The sequence below is a fragment of the Ischnura elegans genome, chromosome 1 (genome assembly GCF_921293095.1).
Source record: "Ischnura elegans chromosome 1, ioIscEleg1.1, whole genome shotgun sequence".
Classification (NCBI taxonomy): Eukaryota; Metazoa; Arthropoda; class Insecta; order Odonata; family Coenagrionidae; genus Ischnura; species Ischnura elegans.
In genome coordinates, this window is record NC_060246.1 from 67267878 (window position 1) to 67285007 (window position 17130).

The 17130-nt window shown below is 37.4% G+C and overlaps 1 protein-coding gene across 2 annotated transcripts; it reads right to left on the reverse strand.

Moving 5' to 3' along the window:
- Window positions 1–917: 917 nt before the first annotated feature.
- Window positions 918–17092, reverse strand: LOC124162622. Of its 2 annotated transcripts, none has more exons than XM_046539211.1 (7): window positions 16887–17092; window positions 16698–16772; window positions 16237–16450; window positions 15613–15863; window positions 15139–15410; window positions 10273–10695; window positions 918–3902 (listed from the first exon to the last, which is right to left on the reverse strand). In XM_046539211.1, exons 2-7 carry the CDS (start codon window positions 16750–16752, stop codon window positions 3441–3443), a joined length of 1677 nt encoding a protein of 558 aa, XP_046395167.1. In that variant the 5' UTR covers window positions 16753–16772; window positions 16887–17092; the 3' UTR covers window positions 918–3440. The 2 variants fall into 2 exon arrangements, with proteins under 2 accessions (XP_046395167.1, XP_046395176.1); XM_046539220.1 differs by having other exon boundaries at window positions 16855–17092.
- Window positions 17093–17130: the final 38 nt, after the last annotated feature.

Genomic DNA, 17130 nt, shown 5'->3' on the forward strand with positions numbered 1-17130 from the left:
TGGAGGACAGACAGCCAAGTAGCCCTTCTCACTATGAATTTGAGTTAAGAAAGAGTTATGAAGATATTAACCCGACAACGCCCACGGGTGCCATATGGCACCCAGTGCAGCGCCGAGCCAATTCTCCTGCAATGCATATAATATGTGAATTTTAGCGTACATTTTGGTGCACATACTTACGTAGGAGAAGGTTTCCTCTATTATTCAGTCAGTTTGAATTGTGTTCATAGTGTTGAGCTCTCATGTATCATATTTTATAAAAATGAAAGATGTGTGATTAAAAAAAAAAAACTTAGCACACTGACGGGTTAAGATGTCTAACAGAGTAGCTATTAATATTTTTCCTCAATATTTTACATACTGGAAAGAAACAGTAAAATGATAAGTAAATTTTCTGACCAAGTATCAGAAGGGGATAGTTGAAACTGATGACTGGAAGTGTATGGACATTTAGGAAAAAGGACGAGAAATTGCTACACATGGTGGGGAGGAGAGGAAACTTTTAGAGTAGATGGAGACAAAGGGTTTGGATGTATGAAGTACGTATTTGTAATTTTGGATTTGAAGATACTTAGAAGCATTCCATAAAAGTTTCAATGTGAATGCTTCAAATCAAATAATTGTGAGGTATCTCCAAGAGCTAATTTTCTTGTATGGCCTAAAAATATTTACTTCTGGTCTTCATCTCTTTTGGACAAGAATACACATTTCCCATAGAAATTTGTCCCATTCATAGACATGGATAATGTTACATACGTAAATTACATACGTAATTTTTTTTTGCATACATTTTAAATTAGGATGATTGAAAATTATGAAGACATGACAATTTCTTTTTTCCGTTGCAACAAAGGGTTAAGTCAATAACTATGGAAGCAGCCATTGGCAACAGCAATGTATCCAATAATAAGAAATAATGTTTTATAAAAAATTTACTATTTGTACATTGCAATAAGTTTACACACACACACTCACAATATAATTACACAATATTTACAGATAGAGTTGTCACTTTTATTCTGACATTATATTGAAATCAATAACATGTAGCTGCAATATTTAAGAATAGGCTGGTAAGCATACAAAAATATCATATCATTCTTTACAGGATTACGAGCAAATATTCTACCTTTAAGTTGAGGTACTTATCATACAATGAACTATAAGAAATAGTTCAAATTGATGGTTTGTACAACCAAAACAAACCGTTAAAGCAATAGAGAGGACGCACTCCAAATCGATTCTCCCTGTAAGTATTCATAGCCTTTCACTCAAAAATACTGGATAGAGCCACTCTTTCCATTAGATTGTGCAATACTGATTACAAACAAACAAATGTTTGACAAACTTAAGTTCATAAACTCAAAATAAAAGTTATTAGATAAAAATTGTACAGTGGCTGATAACTCATGAAACAAATTCCAACCACACCTCTGATAATATACATATCATATGACTTCACAGGTCTCATATACAGATAAACCAACTTATGACAAAGCATATCAACTAATGTGGTTAGCTAAGCACCAATGTTTCATGAGTATGGGTGGGGGAATAAATGTTCAACTTCAAATTAATTGTAGCATTATTATTGTTTCACTAATGTGAATTGATGCAGTACTCTTCTCTTCCCTTATTTAGACCCAACACTTTCCAAGTGATATATGTTCACACCAACTCCTTGACGTAGGGGTGAGCTAATTTTTCATTTTAGTTTAGTAGTTCACAGTTAAATTGCCATTCCATATGCAACTAGCTCTCATTTTACCCCCCAGGGGACACATCACAGAAAGCATCACATTAGGGTGAAGGTAGACTGAAAACCATCACCCATTTAGTCAAGACATTCTTCGACAAAATCAGTATTTTTTTTAACTCCCAAAAAAAAAAAGGTGTGGTCTTAAATCTTACCTCAACTCAGTGTATGCCAAATATATTAAGATATGTAATTTTTCATCTGTCAATGCAATTGGTGTCCAATGAAAAAATCATACACACTATAGTAAATCTTGTTAAGAAGTACTTAATAGAATGATTTTTCTGTTTCACAAGAAAAAATTCAGTCCTGCCACATGTTCTTTTCAAGTTAAAATAAGGTCACATCATAAATTCAAAGCCTGGTACATGTTACTTGTTTAACATGTAAACTAATTGTTTTGCTTTCAATTCCCTTTCAATTTTTTTCTGAGGAAGTTACTAACCCTTAGATTCTTTCACCAGTTCCTAATCTTCTAAAAACTCCTTCATGTAATACAGTTTGAAGATTTTTCAGATGCCTGATGGATTTACTTGGTCAGGCCAAAAGACATGACAATTAGTGGATGATTTATTATTGTTTGAAATCATCATAGTCTAATCTGAAATATATTTTGGATTAAAAAGAAGACTAAATCAAGAACATTAAAAAAATCTATCAGTCATCATATATGTAGAACAATCTAATTAAACTTGAATGACAATGATGCTAAAACATTTTTTTAAATACATGGGAAGTAAAAAGTTTATATTCCTTAATTGTATGGTCAATAAGAGATGAAAACATATTAATAAAAATGTGTAGATATGTATCTTAATTTCCAAATATATTAACTCACTATTTGAGATTCAAATGAGATTCTTTAGGCTTTCTAAAATACTATACACCCCACCAAAATTAATGACAAGATGAGACTCTTGACTCATCAATGTTTTAAACAAAGCAAATATTTTGACATAAAAGATTAAGAATTATGATATCTTGTCATAAATATTAAGAAGATAGAGAGCAAAATTCTTAACTCACATTGGTTACAAAATGCTAATTTTTTAATATGTTTTCCCCAGACATAATACCTAATAAGGAACTTATGTTTCAAATTGAAAGGCTATTAAAGCCAAACACTGCAGCCATTAAACTTTAAAGAAATTTACAAAATGAAATATTTGATAAAATAGATAACAAGCTTGCAACTGAAGATCTGCGCTTGATCATTTGAAACAATATCGAGAAATAGAAATTATTACTGCGGTAAAAGTAAGATAAAATGTGATGAGACATGTGAGTTCAGTCTACCCTGGGGATGGATGAAATTGCTTTGAGTGCCATGGTAATCACCCAGTTTTTTCATTGAATGGCTAAAATAGTGAATTTCGGCTATGCAGTTATACACTCCCTTTGAGTCTTGAACATTTACAGAATTATTTCACTTAAAATAAAATTACAATCTCAGAAATGGATTTTCAAGGAAAGGGGCAAGATAATTGCTTAATGGACAACAAGAGCCGTAACCACAGGAAAGTTGAAATAGAGTAATTGACTCCTCTTTAAGAGAAGACTTTTCGTCTCCACATGAAATCCAGGAATATTTTCTATAATCCAGGTATTGGGGAAGGTACCAATAAATTAGTCCCTATTTGTGCCTCAACTTTCTGACACAAGTACACAGAGGATTTATATATATTTACATCAACAGTTGAGAATCATCACAATTCATGGAAAGATATGATACAAGGCTGTGATTGGTGGAAGCCGATGAGGCAGAGGTCGTCGGTGACGGAGGAGCTGATTCAGGTGAGGGGGGTACATGGGAGGAAGAGGATGAGCCAGCAGAAGGCGATGAAGTCAGGAGAGGGATGCTGTTTGGGCTACGGTGGGAAACAAGGGAAGGCACACCTTCACGATTCACCATGCACTTGCCACGCTTAGGCTCCATAGCATCTGCAGGAAGCGGTAGGCAAGGAATATTCAACGTGGAAGGAGGGAAAGATAAATTGGATGCAGATGCCTCCTCATTTGACCTTTGCATCTGAGATTCGGAGGGGAAGTATCGCCGCCTTTGACGACGCTGATGACGCCTGGAGTTGGTGTGGTGCCGACCACCACTACTTCCAGAATTTGGAGCATTACCATTCCCCATTTCAACCTAAGGAAAGACAACATTTGAATTAAAATGGGAATTTATGATTGAGGAATTTCACAAGGTTCTAAATGGAACCTCAACCAGTGAATAACCCTTTTGCAATGGTGGAAATGTTTCCTAAGCATGCTTGCTGCACGGACTGCAAAGAGACTCTTCACTATGCTCTGTACAGACCATTTTTCAAGGCATCATTAGAGTGAGCTACCACGATAATATTCTAACTAATTCCTAACCTTTTCTATCCCTACTCCTGGGGACCACACCATTATCTTGGACTCTGAGGGACCTTCAGCCCATTGCAGGTGTAGGCCCTTCCCAGCAACCAGGGCTCATGCAGTCAAGATATCGACAGAAAACTCCCAATTATCTGGGCTAATCATAGGAAGAGGCAGTATGAATAATTGAAGAAATGGGCAATCCAAATTTTCACTCATATTTCTTGTAATGTTCTTAATTTACATAAATAAAACAATGTATTATAAAAAGAGATGGGTCGAATAGCAGATTTCTCGAACTTGAATATCGAATTCGAATATTAAATCATTGCTCGAATATTCGAATACCTCGAATACTAAACGATGAATGGAATGTTTGACTCGGTTGCCTATGCAGCAGGCAACACAAGATTTTGGGGAGTAATTTTGATTTCCTTTAAAGGATTCGAACAGGAATTTAGCTGATTAATGGAATATTATAATTTTATGGAAACAATGGGGCATATAATTAATTCAACTACATCGCTTTACCCCCACTCCTGCTGCCAAGTGCTAGCTGACAATCTGAGGCATTTTGTAAAATACAAGCTCTTCTCCACCGGATTTTCTTCAATTATTTTCAGTCCATCTTTGGGAGTTCTCACGAGATAAGAAGATGAATTGGAATTGCTATCAGTGAGAAACCAAATATTCGGAGAAAATATCCCTTCGTCTGGGACTGTAACAATAAAGATTTATAGCACCAGTCGTAAATTGTAACTCGATATATGTTTCCGGAAAAAAATACCGCATCAACTTCCGAGAAGCTCTGCTGCTCATATCGAGTCTCGCCAGAATGCAAAGTCTCCGTCCTATTTTGACATTTATTTCCTCGCGTAAAATGCTTAAATAAAGTCAGAAATGCGTCGCGTTTGGTCTTGTTCTTTTTTAAATTACGCGTACACTATTAATATTTCAATCCAACAAAGGTGTAATATCAATTGCCGGAAGTCATTGTTGGACACCTTTTGGGCTAATAGGTGATTCGTGCGGCAGTTGACCTCCAGAAACTGGAAACTTAGAAGCAGGTAGGCTGAAAAAGGTCAGTGGGTGAGAAAAGGTGGGGGGGGCGCGAAACACATTTCTTTTGTTTTCGTGTAACTTAATTATTTTTTCGAAGCTAAGGTCTTTGTAATATGATCCCTGCGTGAGATGAGACCTTTTTTTATTTCGGAGAAGAGGAAAGCTTCAGAGGGGGGCTAGTGCTGAATGGAGGGGGCTAGTGCTGAATGGAGGGGGATAGTGGATCTTGGGAAATGCGCTAATGTAACTATCCCATGTTACTCATGCAGCAGCTGACCTCCAGAAATGGGGAACTTCAAAGCAGGTAGGCAGAAAAAGGTCAGTGGGTTAGAAAAGGGGGGCGTGAGACACGTCTTTATTGTTCTCGTGTAGCTTGATATTTTTTTCGAAGCTAAGGTCTTCGTAATACGATCCCTGCGCGAGCGAGGACCTTTTCTTTGATTTCGGAAAAGAGGAAAGCTTCAGAGTGGATGAGGCGAGTGCTGAATGGAGGGGGATAGCAGATCGTGGGAAATGCGCCCATGTCACTATCCCACGGCACTGAGTTTCTCCCTATGGTAGTTTCATCTCCTGGAAAAGATTCGAACTAAGTGCCTGTCATTATTAGCCATAAATGACAAAGGGTAAACACTTCGTCTCGTTTATAGGAAACCTGCACGAGCTGGGGCCTTTTGTTTGATTTCGAAGAGTAGGAAAGCGTCGGAGGAGGGGCCGAGGTCTGATGGATGGAGTAGGAAGAGGATTTTGGGAATTGTGCTACGTAGTTACTATCCCACGGCACTAAGGTTTTCCTGGTGGGGGAAACCGGGGATTTTTGGATTTTTTCACCCGGATCAATTTAGGTTCCCCACGTCGAACTCTTTTCACCGCTCTAACCAGCGAATTTGATGTAGTTCGTCAACTAGCCTAAAACGGCGCTGCATGCACTAAAAGACTAGTTCTCTACATTTTTCAGAGTCAACTACCAACAACGTGCGTGCGACAGTGTACGATGCGAAATTCAAAGTATTCGAGGCGGTACTTTTCGCATAACTATTCGAGACCTCGAATATCGAATACTTTCTAGTAGAGATGTGCGAATACTATCCGCGAATACTCAAATACCTCGAATACTAGAAAGTATTCGATATTCGAGATTTCGAATAGTTATGCGAAAAGTACCGCCTCGAATACCTCGAATACTTTGAATTTCGCGTCATACACTGTCGCACGCACGTCGTTGGTAGTGACTCGGAAAAAATGTAGAGAACTGTAGTCATTTAGTGCTCGCAGCGCCGTTTTACGCAAGTTGACGAATTGCATCAAATTCGTGGATTTTAGCGGTGAAAAGTGTTCGACGAGGGGAACCGAAAATAGTCGGGTGAAAAAATCCGAAAATCCCCGATTCCCCCCACCAGGAGACCCTCAGTGCCGTGGGATAGCAACCTTAGGGCATTTCCCACGATCCGCTATCCCCCTCCATTCAGCACTCGCCTCACCCACTCTGAAGCTTTCCTCTTCTCCAAAATCAAACAAAAGGTCCCAGCTCGCACAGGGATCGCATTACGAAGACCCCTGCTTCGAAAAAAATATCGAGTTACGAGAACAATAAAAACGTGTTTCACGCCCTCCCCCCTTTTCTCACCCACTGACCTTTTTCTGGCTACCTGCTTCGAAGTTCCCCATTTCTGGAGGTCAATTGCTGTGTGAGTACCGTGGGATACTTACATTAGCGCATTTCCCAAGGTCCGGTATCCCTCTCCATTCAGCACTAGCCCCCCCTCTTGAGGCTTTCCTCTTCTTCAAAATAAAAAAAAAGGTCACAGCTCGCGCAGGGATCATATTACGAAGACCTTAGCTTCGAAAAAATACGCGAGAACAATAGAAACGTGTTTCGGGCCCTCCCTTTCCTCCCCCACTGACCTTTTTTTTTCCTACCAGCTTCGAAGTTCCCCATTTCTGTGGAGGTCAACCGCTGCATGAGTCATCTATTAGCACAAAGGGTGTCTAAGAATGACTTTCGTCAATTGATGTTACACCTTTATTGAATTGAAATATTAGTAATGTGCGCGTAATTTCAAAAAGAATAAGACCAAACACGACGTATTTCTGAGTTTATTTAAGCATTTTACGCAAAGAAATAAATATCAAAATACGACGGAGACTTAGCATTCTGGCGAAACTCGATATGAGCAGCAGAGCTTCTCGGAAGTTGATGCGGTATTTTTTTCCGAAAACATATATCAAGTTACAATTTATGAGTGGTGCTATAAATCTTTATTGTTACAGTCACAGACAAAAGGATATTTTCTCAGAATATTTGGTTTCTCCCTGATAGCAATTCCAATTCATCTTCTTATCTCGTGAGAACTCCCAAAGATGGACTGAAAATAATTGAAGAAAATCCGGTGGAAAAGAGCTTGTATTTTGCAAAATGCCTCAGATTGTCAGCTAGCACTTGGCAGCAGGAGTGGGGGTAAAGCGATGTTAGTTGAATTAATTATATGCCCAATTGTTTCCATAAAATTAAATTATTCATTAATCAGCTAAATTCCTGTTCGAATCATTTTAAGGAAATCAAAATTACTCCCCAAAATCTTGTGTTGCCTGCTGCATAGGCAACCGAGTCAAACATTCCAGCATTCATCATTTAGTATTCGAGGTATTCGAAATTCGAGGTATTCGAAATTCGAGGTATTCGAATATTCGAGCTATGATTTAATATTCGAATTCGATATTCGAATTCGAGAAATCTGCTATTCGACCCATCTCTACTTTCTAGTATTCGAGGTATTTGAGTATTCGCGGATACTATTCGCACATCTCTAATTATAAGCTATGTACATAGTCCGTTATTTTAAATTGCTTCCTGAACTCATCGAGAGCTTTCTCCACCCGATCAAAATCTTTTTTGATGTGATTGTACTCATATTCCCACTACTCCATATACTAATCTGGCAAACTGTCTCAGTAGGCAAGCGCCTGGCAATGACTCATACGATCACTACTTTCTTCATCTCTGCTTCCACTTCCCACACTGCCTTCACTTACACTACTCCGCTTCCTCTCCAGTGTGACCTTCACTGGTAAACATGCCTGAAAGTGAAGAAATATCTGGTTTCCTAGAGTTGTATTCAACCAAATAAATGCCAATTAAACAAAATGACAAAAAATTCCAAAATAATCTTCTCAGGATATTTTGTTACTCCCTACTAGCCATTTGAATTCACCTGCTTATAAGGTGCCAAGTACTAGAAATGAGTGGGGAATTTTGCCTTCTCCTTAGAAAAAAAATTTTGCTGCGCAGTCATATGGTTGCCCTTCACCCTCAGCAGTCTGTTACGTGTACACCGTATGCGATAACGTAAGTTCCGAACTTCACTTCGTACGAGTGGTTCCATACTTTCCAGTGTGGGTTGACTTCAAACCAGTGAGTGTTTTCAGTGAGGATTTTATAAAGCCAAGTTACATTTTTATTATTATTTGCCTTTGGACCATGGCCCTTCTGAACAAGCATATGAGAACTTTAAAAGGTGGACTGAAAATAACTGAAGAAGTAGAATAGCAACCGGGAGAGAAGCATGTGGGTATTGCAAAATGCCTCGGGTTGTCCGCTAGCACATGACTGTAGTAGTGAAAACATGAAGTCGGATGAAGCCGAGGAGCAGGTGACGATCAACACAAAATTGTTCATGCTTCATTGATTCATTGCCTCATGATTATGGTTCATGATTGCCTCAGTTACATCAAAAAACTACATATTAGAAAAGAACATTTCAGATAGTAGAATATTTTTGGCCCATGTATTCCATCTAACAACCAATCCTTGCCCCGGCGCAAACCATTATTATAGGCATAACATGCACATTTCTCTTGTAAATATCTGTACTTGAAATGGCATTTATGAAAAATAATTTTTACATCAGACAGAAATCTATTGCAGCAGCACAAATCCCGAGATGGCATGCAAAAATTATTTAGTGAGGTGGCGAGCTGCCTTATGGCATTTAAAAGAGACATTAGTCGAATCAACAATATGCCTGAAATGCTTCCATAAAATTCAAATATTCCTGTAAACTGGTTAATCCCTGTATGAATTCTTTAAAGAATATCCCTACACATTACTTGCCAAACCCTGCGATTCTTGCTACATAGGCAACCTAGTCAAACATTCCTACATTTGTTTTTTTCGTCCATCCCCTTGAAAAATGATAGATCGAGGCTCCACTGTATTATTTTTATTTTGAACAAGTTCTCTATTAAAGATATGCAAGGTAAGCAAAACATAGGAATTAACAAGAACTTGAGACAAATCATCATCATATGAGTCACCCAAGAATGTTATGTGCTCTATTTTTCCAGGCATCAATCTCATGACATGCTTAGAGGATTACATGGTTATATATAGTATATATTAGAAAAATGAATGTTTGGAAGGAGTAACAGACAGAGATTTAAATGATTTGAAGGTTGTACAAATTTACTAAAAATCAAGAAAGAGGATTTCGTAAGGATGAAATACACAAAATTAAGCTATTCACACAGAATGAAAAGGTATTAATGCATTTACGGGTGTATTTTCCGAAATTTAAACACTTTCCTGAATGTTTTCTTGCGGGAATTATGCCAATTTAATGTGAAAATATCCATACAAGTACGCACTTGTATGTTCTCTTGATATTTTTAAAAAATCTTGACTTCAACTTGAGCTATTTGACACAGTAACTTCAACTCAATCAACGTGAAAGGATAAATGCCCCATTAAACTACACTCAGTATCTGTCAGTATTGACTAATTTTATTTTATAAAAAATTCTTTCGAAACAATATCTATATTTAACAATAAATAAAAATTGAGCTACCACAATCATAGAGCTGAAAGCTTATATGAGAGTGAATTAAAGACACTGGAACAAGAATTAAATTATCGAAGTCCAAAGCTGGGAAAATTCCTTAATACACATTGATGAGTGCCCATGATAAAAAAACTTCCATAATATTTAATAGAATGAATAATAAATTAAACATTTGTAATGACCAAAGACCACATATTAGGCTTGAATGATTACAAATAGCCAAGGAGAAATAAAAATTAATAATAAAAATGGGATGCTCACCCAAGTGAGGTGTCTCTGAGAGTGAAACATCTGTTGCTGAAGATGGTGACGCGAAGGCCCATGAGGCCGACAGGGACTATTCCTTATGCACCTCACAGGTAGAACACCAACCGAGGAATCCATTGACAGAGTATTTTCTGGTGACACAGCAGCAGTATAAGGGGGTGGAGGCTCTCGAGCTAGCACACGCTCATCTAGTGGAGGTAGAGGATGTCTGCCATATGGAGAAGTAGGAGGCTGTAACTCCCGTATACCCGCAGAGGGTGAACTACCATTTATGAGGGCACTGCCATGCTGCAAATGACTGTGAGGAAATAGGAACGCGGGAAAGCGACGCATTCGGCAGCAAGTGCAACCAATGACAACAACAAAAATAAGACTGCTTAGCAAGGAGCCCATGATTGCTGCTGCGATCACCGAATTCTGTAAAGAAAAATAAGTAATTTAACAATCCTAGTACACACGTAGTTTACAATGAAAGGGGAAAATCATTCAGAAAAATGATGAATAAGATCACATCTATCACTAATGGAACACTGTACATAAATTTATCATATGCACACAATATACTTTATTAAGATGATAAGCATTACTACAGTTATCAACGATCTTAGCGCTTAAGAAATTCCCGTCCATTTAAGAAAACTTAATCAAACAACATATTGAAAATTTAAGTGTAAGAATTTAATTTAAGAATTTTAAGGCCAGCAGCAAATATTATTTTTATTTTTTATTTTAATAAAGAGATACACATACAGCAATACTGCCAATTTAAAGTGCACTAATAACAACAAATATTAAATAATTAAAGAATAATTATTTGTTACAAATTTAAATACAATAAAAAAGAAAACAAACATTTATCCGGCTATATAGTCATTTATGCGATAAATATGTTAATGCCCGATGAGTAAAATTTTTAAGTGTCAGACCAAACGGATCAATATCACTGGGTAGAGTATTAGTTAAAAGGGAAAGCCTATGGAAAAGTGAGCGCTTAATTAGAGATAGCCTGGGTGTAGGAATGTGGAGTAAAGAATTACATCGGGTGTGGCGGGAAGGTACTCTAATGTTGAGGAAGGAAACAATGTCAGGACTGTCGAAGTGGGAATTAAGGGTATTATAAATGAATTTGATGTCTGATTGAAGTCGGATTAACTATTATCTACGCATAAGATAGATATTTGTTTCCAACTCCTACAAAATGTTAATGGCAGCCCACCTTACCACCGTTTGTGACGCCCTCTATCGCTCAGTGAGAAGAAATTAAATAAAAACAAGGGTCATAGCCTGTTTCCAAAATAACCTTCGTAGGTTAATATTTGTAGTTCCTTCCGTGTTGTCAGGTGAATGTACGATCTTTTTAATTAGATATTTTCATTATGATTCAGTTACGATCATAAATTACATAGGATATGACGTTCTACCGGTGAGTATTTGAAGTAAATTCTTTTTGGGCTCCCTGTACAGCTGCCATCATCTTCGTAGATGTTAAAATGGAAGACTTTTTCTTTGCCATTAAGGCTATTGATGCCGGGAGTGAGGTGCCATGTTTATATAATAAGTCTCTCTCCTTTTATGCCGACAGGAGCAAGATTCTTCATGAAGAAAAGCTGGAGAAGCATTATCCATTGTCGGGGAAATAAATAGAGAAACGTCATTATCCACATTCATTTTTTTCCTGCAACACTCATTTTATCATTTCTCACAATATTTAGATGAAGTATTGGTTCACTTGCGTGAATTCCCAAAAATGATACCCCAAAACAAGTATGCACCTTATCCTCATATAGTTTTCGTGTTTCTTTCTCCATCGTATTGAAAATTATGCATAGTATCATTAATATAGAGAAAAGATTTTCTTCATGTTAGCACTAAAAATTAGTCGCAGAGAAGAAGAGAGACAATTTTATAATTGCAGCACCTCACACCCGGTAGGTATCAACGGCATTGATGACGATGGAAAAGTCTTCGATTGAATCGTTGGCAGAGAGGTAGAAGGAATGCCTTATCCGGACAGACATTCAGAGTAATATAATTCAATCATTATTTACTTTTTCTTTCTCCCTTCCACACTAATATTTATTTCTGTTTATGGCACGCCTATTTCTAGCACTTAAACTAAAATAATCTTTTTTCTGTATCAAAGTTACATGGCATCATTTAAAATACGGTGAAGAATGAAACCCAAAAACTAAAGAAGGGCAATGTATTAAGGTATAATTTTCAAGAGTTCATGAAAGTAAACGAACATTGCAAAATTTTGAATCTACACGATATTTAAAAATAATCAACCAAAAACACGGCGTACTTCTGGCATCATTTAAGTTTGTTGATCGTGTTTGTAGTAGGCTAACAAAACCAAAAAATATGCTCATAATTTCAAATTGACATCAGGTTTTGTCTCTTCAATCTCCCATACTTAAAATCATACTACGAAATAGCTTCAAAGTCAAGTGTATACTATATGCAATAAATTGCGTGCAAATATACAAAAACAAGCACAGTCGTTTCATTTTCTCAACAGAAGAATGCGGCATGATGCAATCGAGGGTTGATATCTTCACGAATACAGTCAATATAAGAACACGATGCATTCCCGAGACCTTGCTCATCATAGACCTATGCAAGGCTTAGAGGAGTGTGGTTATCCTGCAGAATGCAACACTGCATCACAATTGCGTGTTAACTCACGATTGTGACGAACCGACCAAGCTGGGCGTGTGACGCAGCCGAAGTTAAAAAAATCACTGTCCGTGGGAAGGAAGAACGGGTGAAACGCTGAACAGTTTCTGACTTCACATAAGATTCAATGATACTTTGTTCAGATTATGCCCAATGAGTTCCTCTATGCCACACCACATCGCCCAATGAAAAAGGTGCCAAATTTTGAAATTTCGGGCACGCTTGAATTTTTCAAATGTTCATACCTCTGAAAGTTAGTAAATCGAATGTGTGTAGGAAGAAGACTAACTATACATCCAATTTATGAGTGGTAATGAGTAGGTCACCATGACCTTTTACCAGAAGAATTGAGAAGTTTGTCTTCTGTAAATAATTTTAAAGTAAATCTGAAAAGATACCTGACTGGAAAGGCATTGTATAGTGTTGATGAATTTATTAACTATTGTAAAGAAAGTATGTAGTTTGATGTGTTAACCTATTAAATGAGAATTGTATACCTGTGCTTAAGGTTTTGTGCTGTGAAGTAAGTGTTGAAGTATACATGGCTGTTGTTCAGCTTTCACTATTGTGTGCTTGAAATTTGTAATGTAACTTTTTTATTTTAGGAAGGTGTCTTTGTTTTTTTGAGTGAACATTATCTAAAATACCAATTATGTATTATACTTGACGAAGCCTATACCATTTACTTACTTGTATCGGTTCTTTTGGCTAATAAAACTATTATTATTATTATTATTATTCCAAAGGAATGAACCTTATAGTGTGTAATTTTGCGTGCATACTGAAGTACCTCCTACTGAAGAAAGAGCCATAATTGGCACTCTTGGGCACAGTCCACAAGGTGAACTTAAAGTTAGCACAATGATTATAACATAGCATAGGGTATATCCACCTAAATTCCATTGCTTATTCGTGAAACTTAGTAATAAAGTTCATTTTGTTACCGTAGGGACCAGGACTGAAGTTAGTAATTTCGTAATAACTATTGATTGGATAGGCATTTTCGTCGGGACCAATGATTTGCTTTGAGAACTTTGCAATAAAGTTGTTCGTATTAATGAGAGTCTACTGTACTTCTTCCTGGAGACTGGCGTCCAGCTTAAAAATTTAAAAAAATGTACTTTCAAATTCACTGTCCAGTCTTTTTGTGAGGACCGAGTTTTTCCCTTTTTATTAACGAAACTTCATATTATCCTGGTTCATTAAATCGAGAGTTTACAGTAATAGGGTGGTTTCCTATTATTTTTTTATTGCCTTAATCGAAAGATTATTACTCCTGGAGTACGTATTTCACGCTTTTAGATTTTTAAATGATAATATCTATTTTTCGCGATTAAATGAAAAGTGAAAATTTTCAAGCGCGCGAAAACGCGACGCGTTAGTAGGAATGATGGGAAATCTCTCCGTACGTCGTATTTCTGGTTCCCCCTCCGCCCGGTGAGGTGACCTTGAGGCGAGGCTTAGCGCTGATACGTCGCAGGCTGCCAGCGGGTAGCCTAGTGCCCTGCCGCCTGGTAGCGCTTGGCTTAAATAAGGATTATTAATACCTTATCAAACGAGGAAAACTTTCCGACCTTAGCCAGTCTTAATAAGTGATTATTAAGACATGTTTCCCTGAGCTCTGCGCCTCATGCATGCATTGGTAACCTCAGACGACGTATAACTCCTATCTTCTCCTATAGAAACTAGGTCCCTGTGACGTCACGTGGAGTGGCATCGCATGGGCGCCAATCTGGCCCTTTTCAAATGAGGATAAAAATGGACCATTGCCATTCGTCTACACCGGCATTTATAAAACGAAATAATTTGTATATTATGAATACACTAATGGTGGGTAACGAATCGCAATTATTGCCTTTTGTTTTCTTTGATGAAGGAAACTACCCTATTGAAAACTGGATTCTAATAAATTGAAAACAGAGCTGATTATTTCCTAGAGAAATTATATACACTCGGGTATAAATGTACAATGCAACTTTGGGAACTACATTGCCTCAGTTGTGTCAATCAAAAGAGCAACATGATAACATACAGGAATGCTTGGAAATCAGGAACATGGAGCTCCCATAGAGGTAATTGATAAGTGATCATGCCTTTTGGCATTGCACAGGGGTTCTAGGAAACCAGGGCTTTTTGTGAAGTACTGATACAATCTAAAAAATAATGATTTATAAAACATACCCTGATACATCCCCTTTCATCACTCCCATCCCCACAGTCATCTCTTCCATTGCACCAGGCCCCCTTACGAAGACAAATACCATTGTCACAATGTGGCAATTCTTCACCATCCTCAGTTTTACATGGAAATGGAATAGTGGCAATGGTGGGTGAAGGACATCCCTTTTCATCTGTTCCTTCAGGGCAGTCAGGATGCTCATCACAGCGTTGATTTGATGTGAAGCACTTCTCTGAAGGGCCACATGACATTTGTGGGGGATGACACCTAGGATCTGGAAGTCAACGATAGATGACTCAGTGATAAATGCTAGTTTCAAAACGATCTAGTTAAATGTTTTTCCTACAAATACAATATTTGGCTTTTTTGGCTGTGGAATTTAATGTTTACTATTAATTTAAAAACAAGACAGTTACACATCAAAGTTATCAAAAATAAGAGTATTATGAACAGAGCAGACATGTAAATGCTCTCACCTGATGTGTAACGAAGCTGAAACCCTCTGGCTGGGTTTCTTTTGTTGGTGCTAGAAGTGGCCCGAAATTCAATCACAGCTTTTGGCTGCTGAAGAGGTATTCGAGGAATAGTCCTGTTACGGCCACACACCTGGCGAAACATGCCAGGCTCCTTGAGGGCAGAGTTTCCAATTGGAAGTGAAAGCCAGTCTTGAGAGCAACAAGGACCATGGACACAATCCTCATCTTCTTCCAGATCAAGGTCTATCACTCTGTAATGGAGAAAAAGTCGCTCAGTTAATTTCCCTTATTTTCAATCCCTAATCCAGCTAATAAAGTTAAATAGTTCCAGATATTTCTACTGGTTTTCACACACAAGATACAAGACTGAAATTCAAAATACCCATATAGTTTGTTTGACAGTGAGAAAACTCTTAATCTTCGCACAAAAAAATTAACAAATAAGGGAGAAATTGCTTTTACGTTTAATGAACTACAAAACTAGTATTATCATGCTGTTAGTTAATTTTCTGCCACAAAACCCTGGGGTTTTGTGGCAATAAAACCTATTTAGTTAATCATGGCACTGATGACCATGAATGACTATTTTCACTTTAATTTCCAACATAAATAAAAAAACATTACCTAATACTTAGCCTTGAATGCTGAGGAGGCATAATATACCACGTACAACTGATGTGCCTTGGGTACGGGTGGGGGTAATTAGGACTCTGAATAACGCCTGAGGCATCAGTTCTCAGGGCAGGACCACAGAGTGCACTATTTTGGAGTTGAAAGGTATTGGGTTGATCCAGCAACGACGCTCGCCGTCTACCGTCGTTATCCCCGAAGTTATGCACTGAAAAATAATTGCAGTTTTGGTAGTTGATAATTCAGAAAATCTTTATGCTGTTTTCTTACGGGCTAAAAAAGCATATGAAAATATTACATCCTTAACATTAGGTTTGTTTCGGTCAGTAAATTAAATAAAACTACGGAAACTAACTCCTCAATTACAAAAAACGGATGAGTGGACGTAATCACAAATATGGATTTCATTATCACTCTCTAAACCTACATTCATTGCATATAGAAAAGTTTATTACCTGGAGAAAGTACACTTAACAGGACTGGTAACCATTTCATAATGTTGGTTGACATTGGATATCGTTTGAGAAAGGCTACGAAAATAGGAAGATTTTATATGCATTGACTACTTTGAAAAATGAAGCTAATATAGAATAATTGTATAGCACTGCTTACTTGCCCTATTGCTTCTTAAATAATTTTAGTACCTTAGAATACAAGCAACCAAATTCCTCACAATTTGATCACGCCAATGACTGCACACTTAGCAAACATGTTAGTTGGCATTAAAATTATCCCATACGTATTTGTCAAGGGAATAATCGAATATTCATATGATATCTACGAGAAATTAGGTGTAACATTTCCTCAAAACATCATTAGAATAAGCACCTCCATATTTACACGGATTGACTGATAGCGCTGCCATCTAGGAGCAGCTGATCGATAATT

What these genes read in the sequence shown, in the direction of transcription:
- LOC124162622 (XM_046539211.1), bottom strand. Translation starts at nt 16,752, where the DNA reads ATGTCAACCAACATTATGAAATGGTTACCAGTCCTGTTAAGTGTACTT. An exon ending in TCAGCTTCGTTACACATCAG is followed by an intron (nt 15,411 to 15,612) that starts GTGAGAGCATTT and finishes GTTGACTTCCAG; the next exon opens with ATCCTAGGTGTCATCCCCCA. An exon ending in CTCAGAGACACCTCACTTGG is followed by an intron (nt 3,903 to 10,272) that starts GTGAGCATCCCA and finishes GTCTTTCCTTAG; the next exon opens with GTTGAAATGGGGAATGGTAA.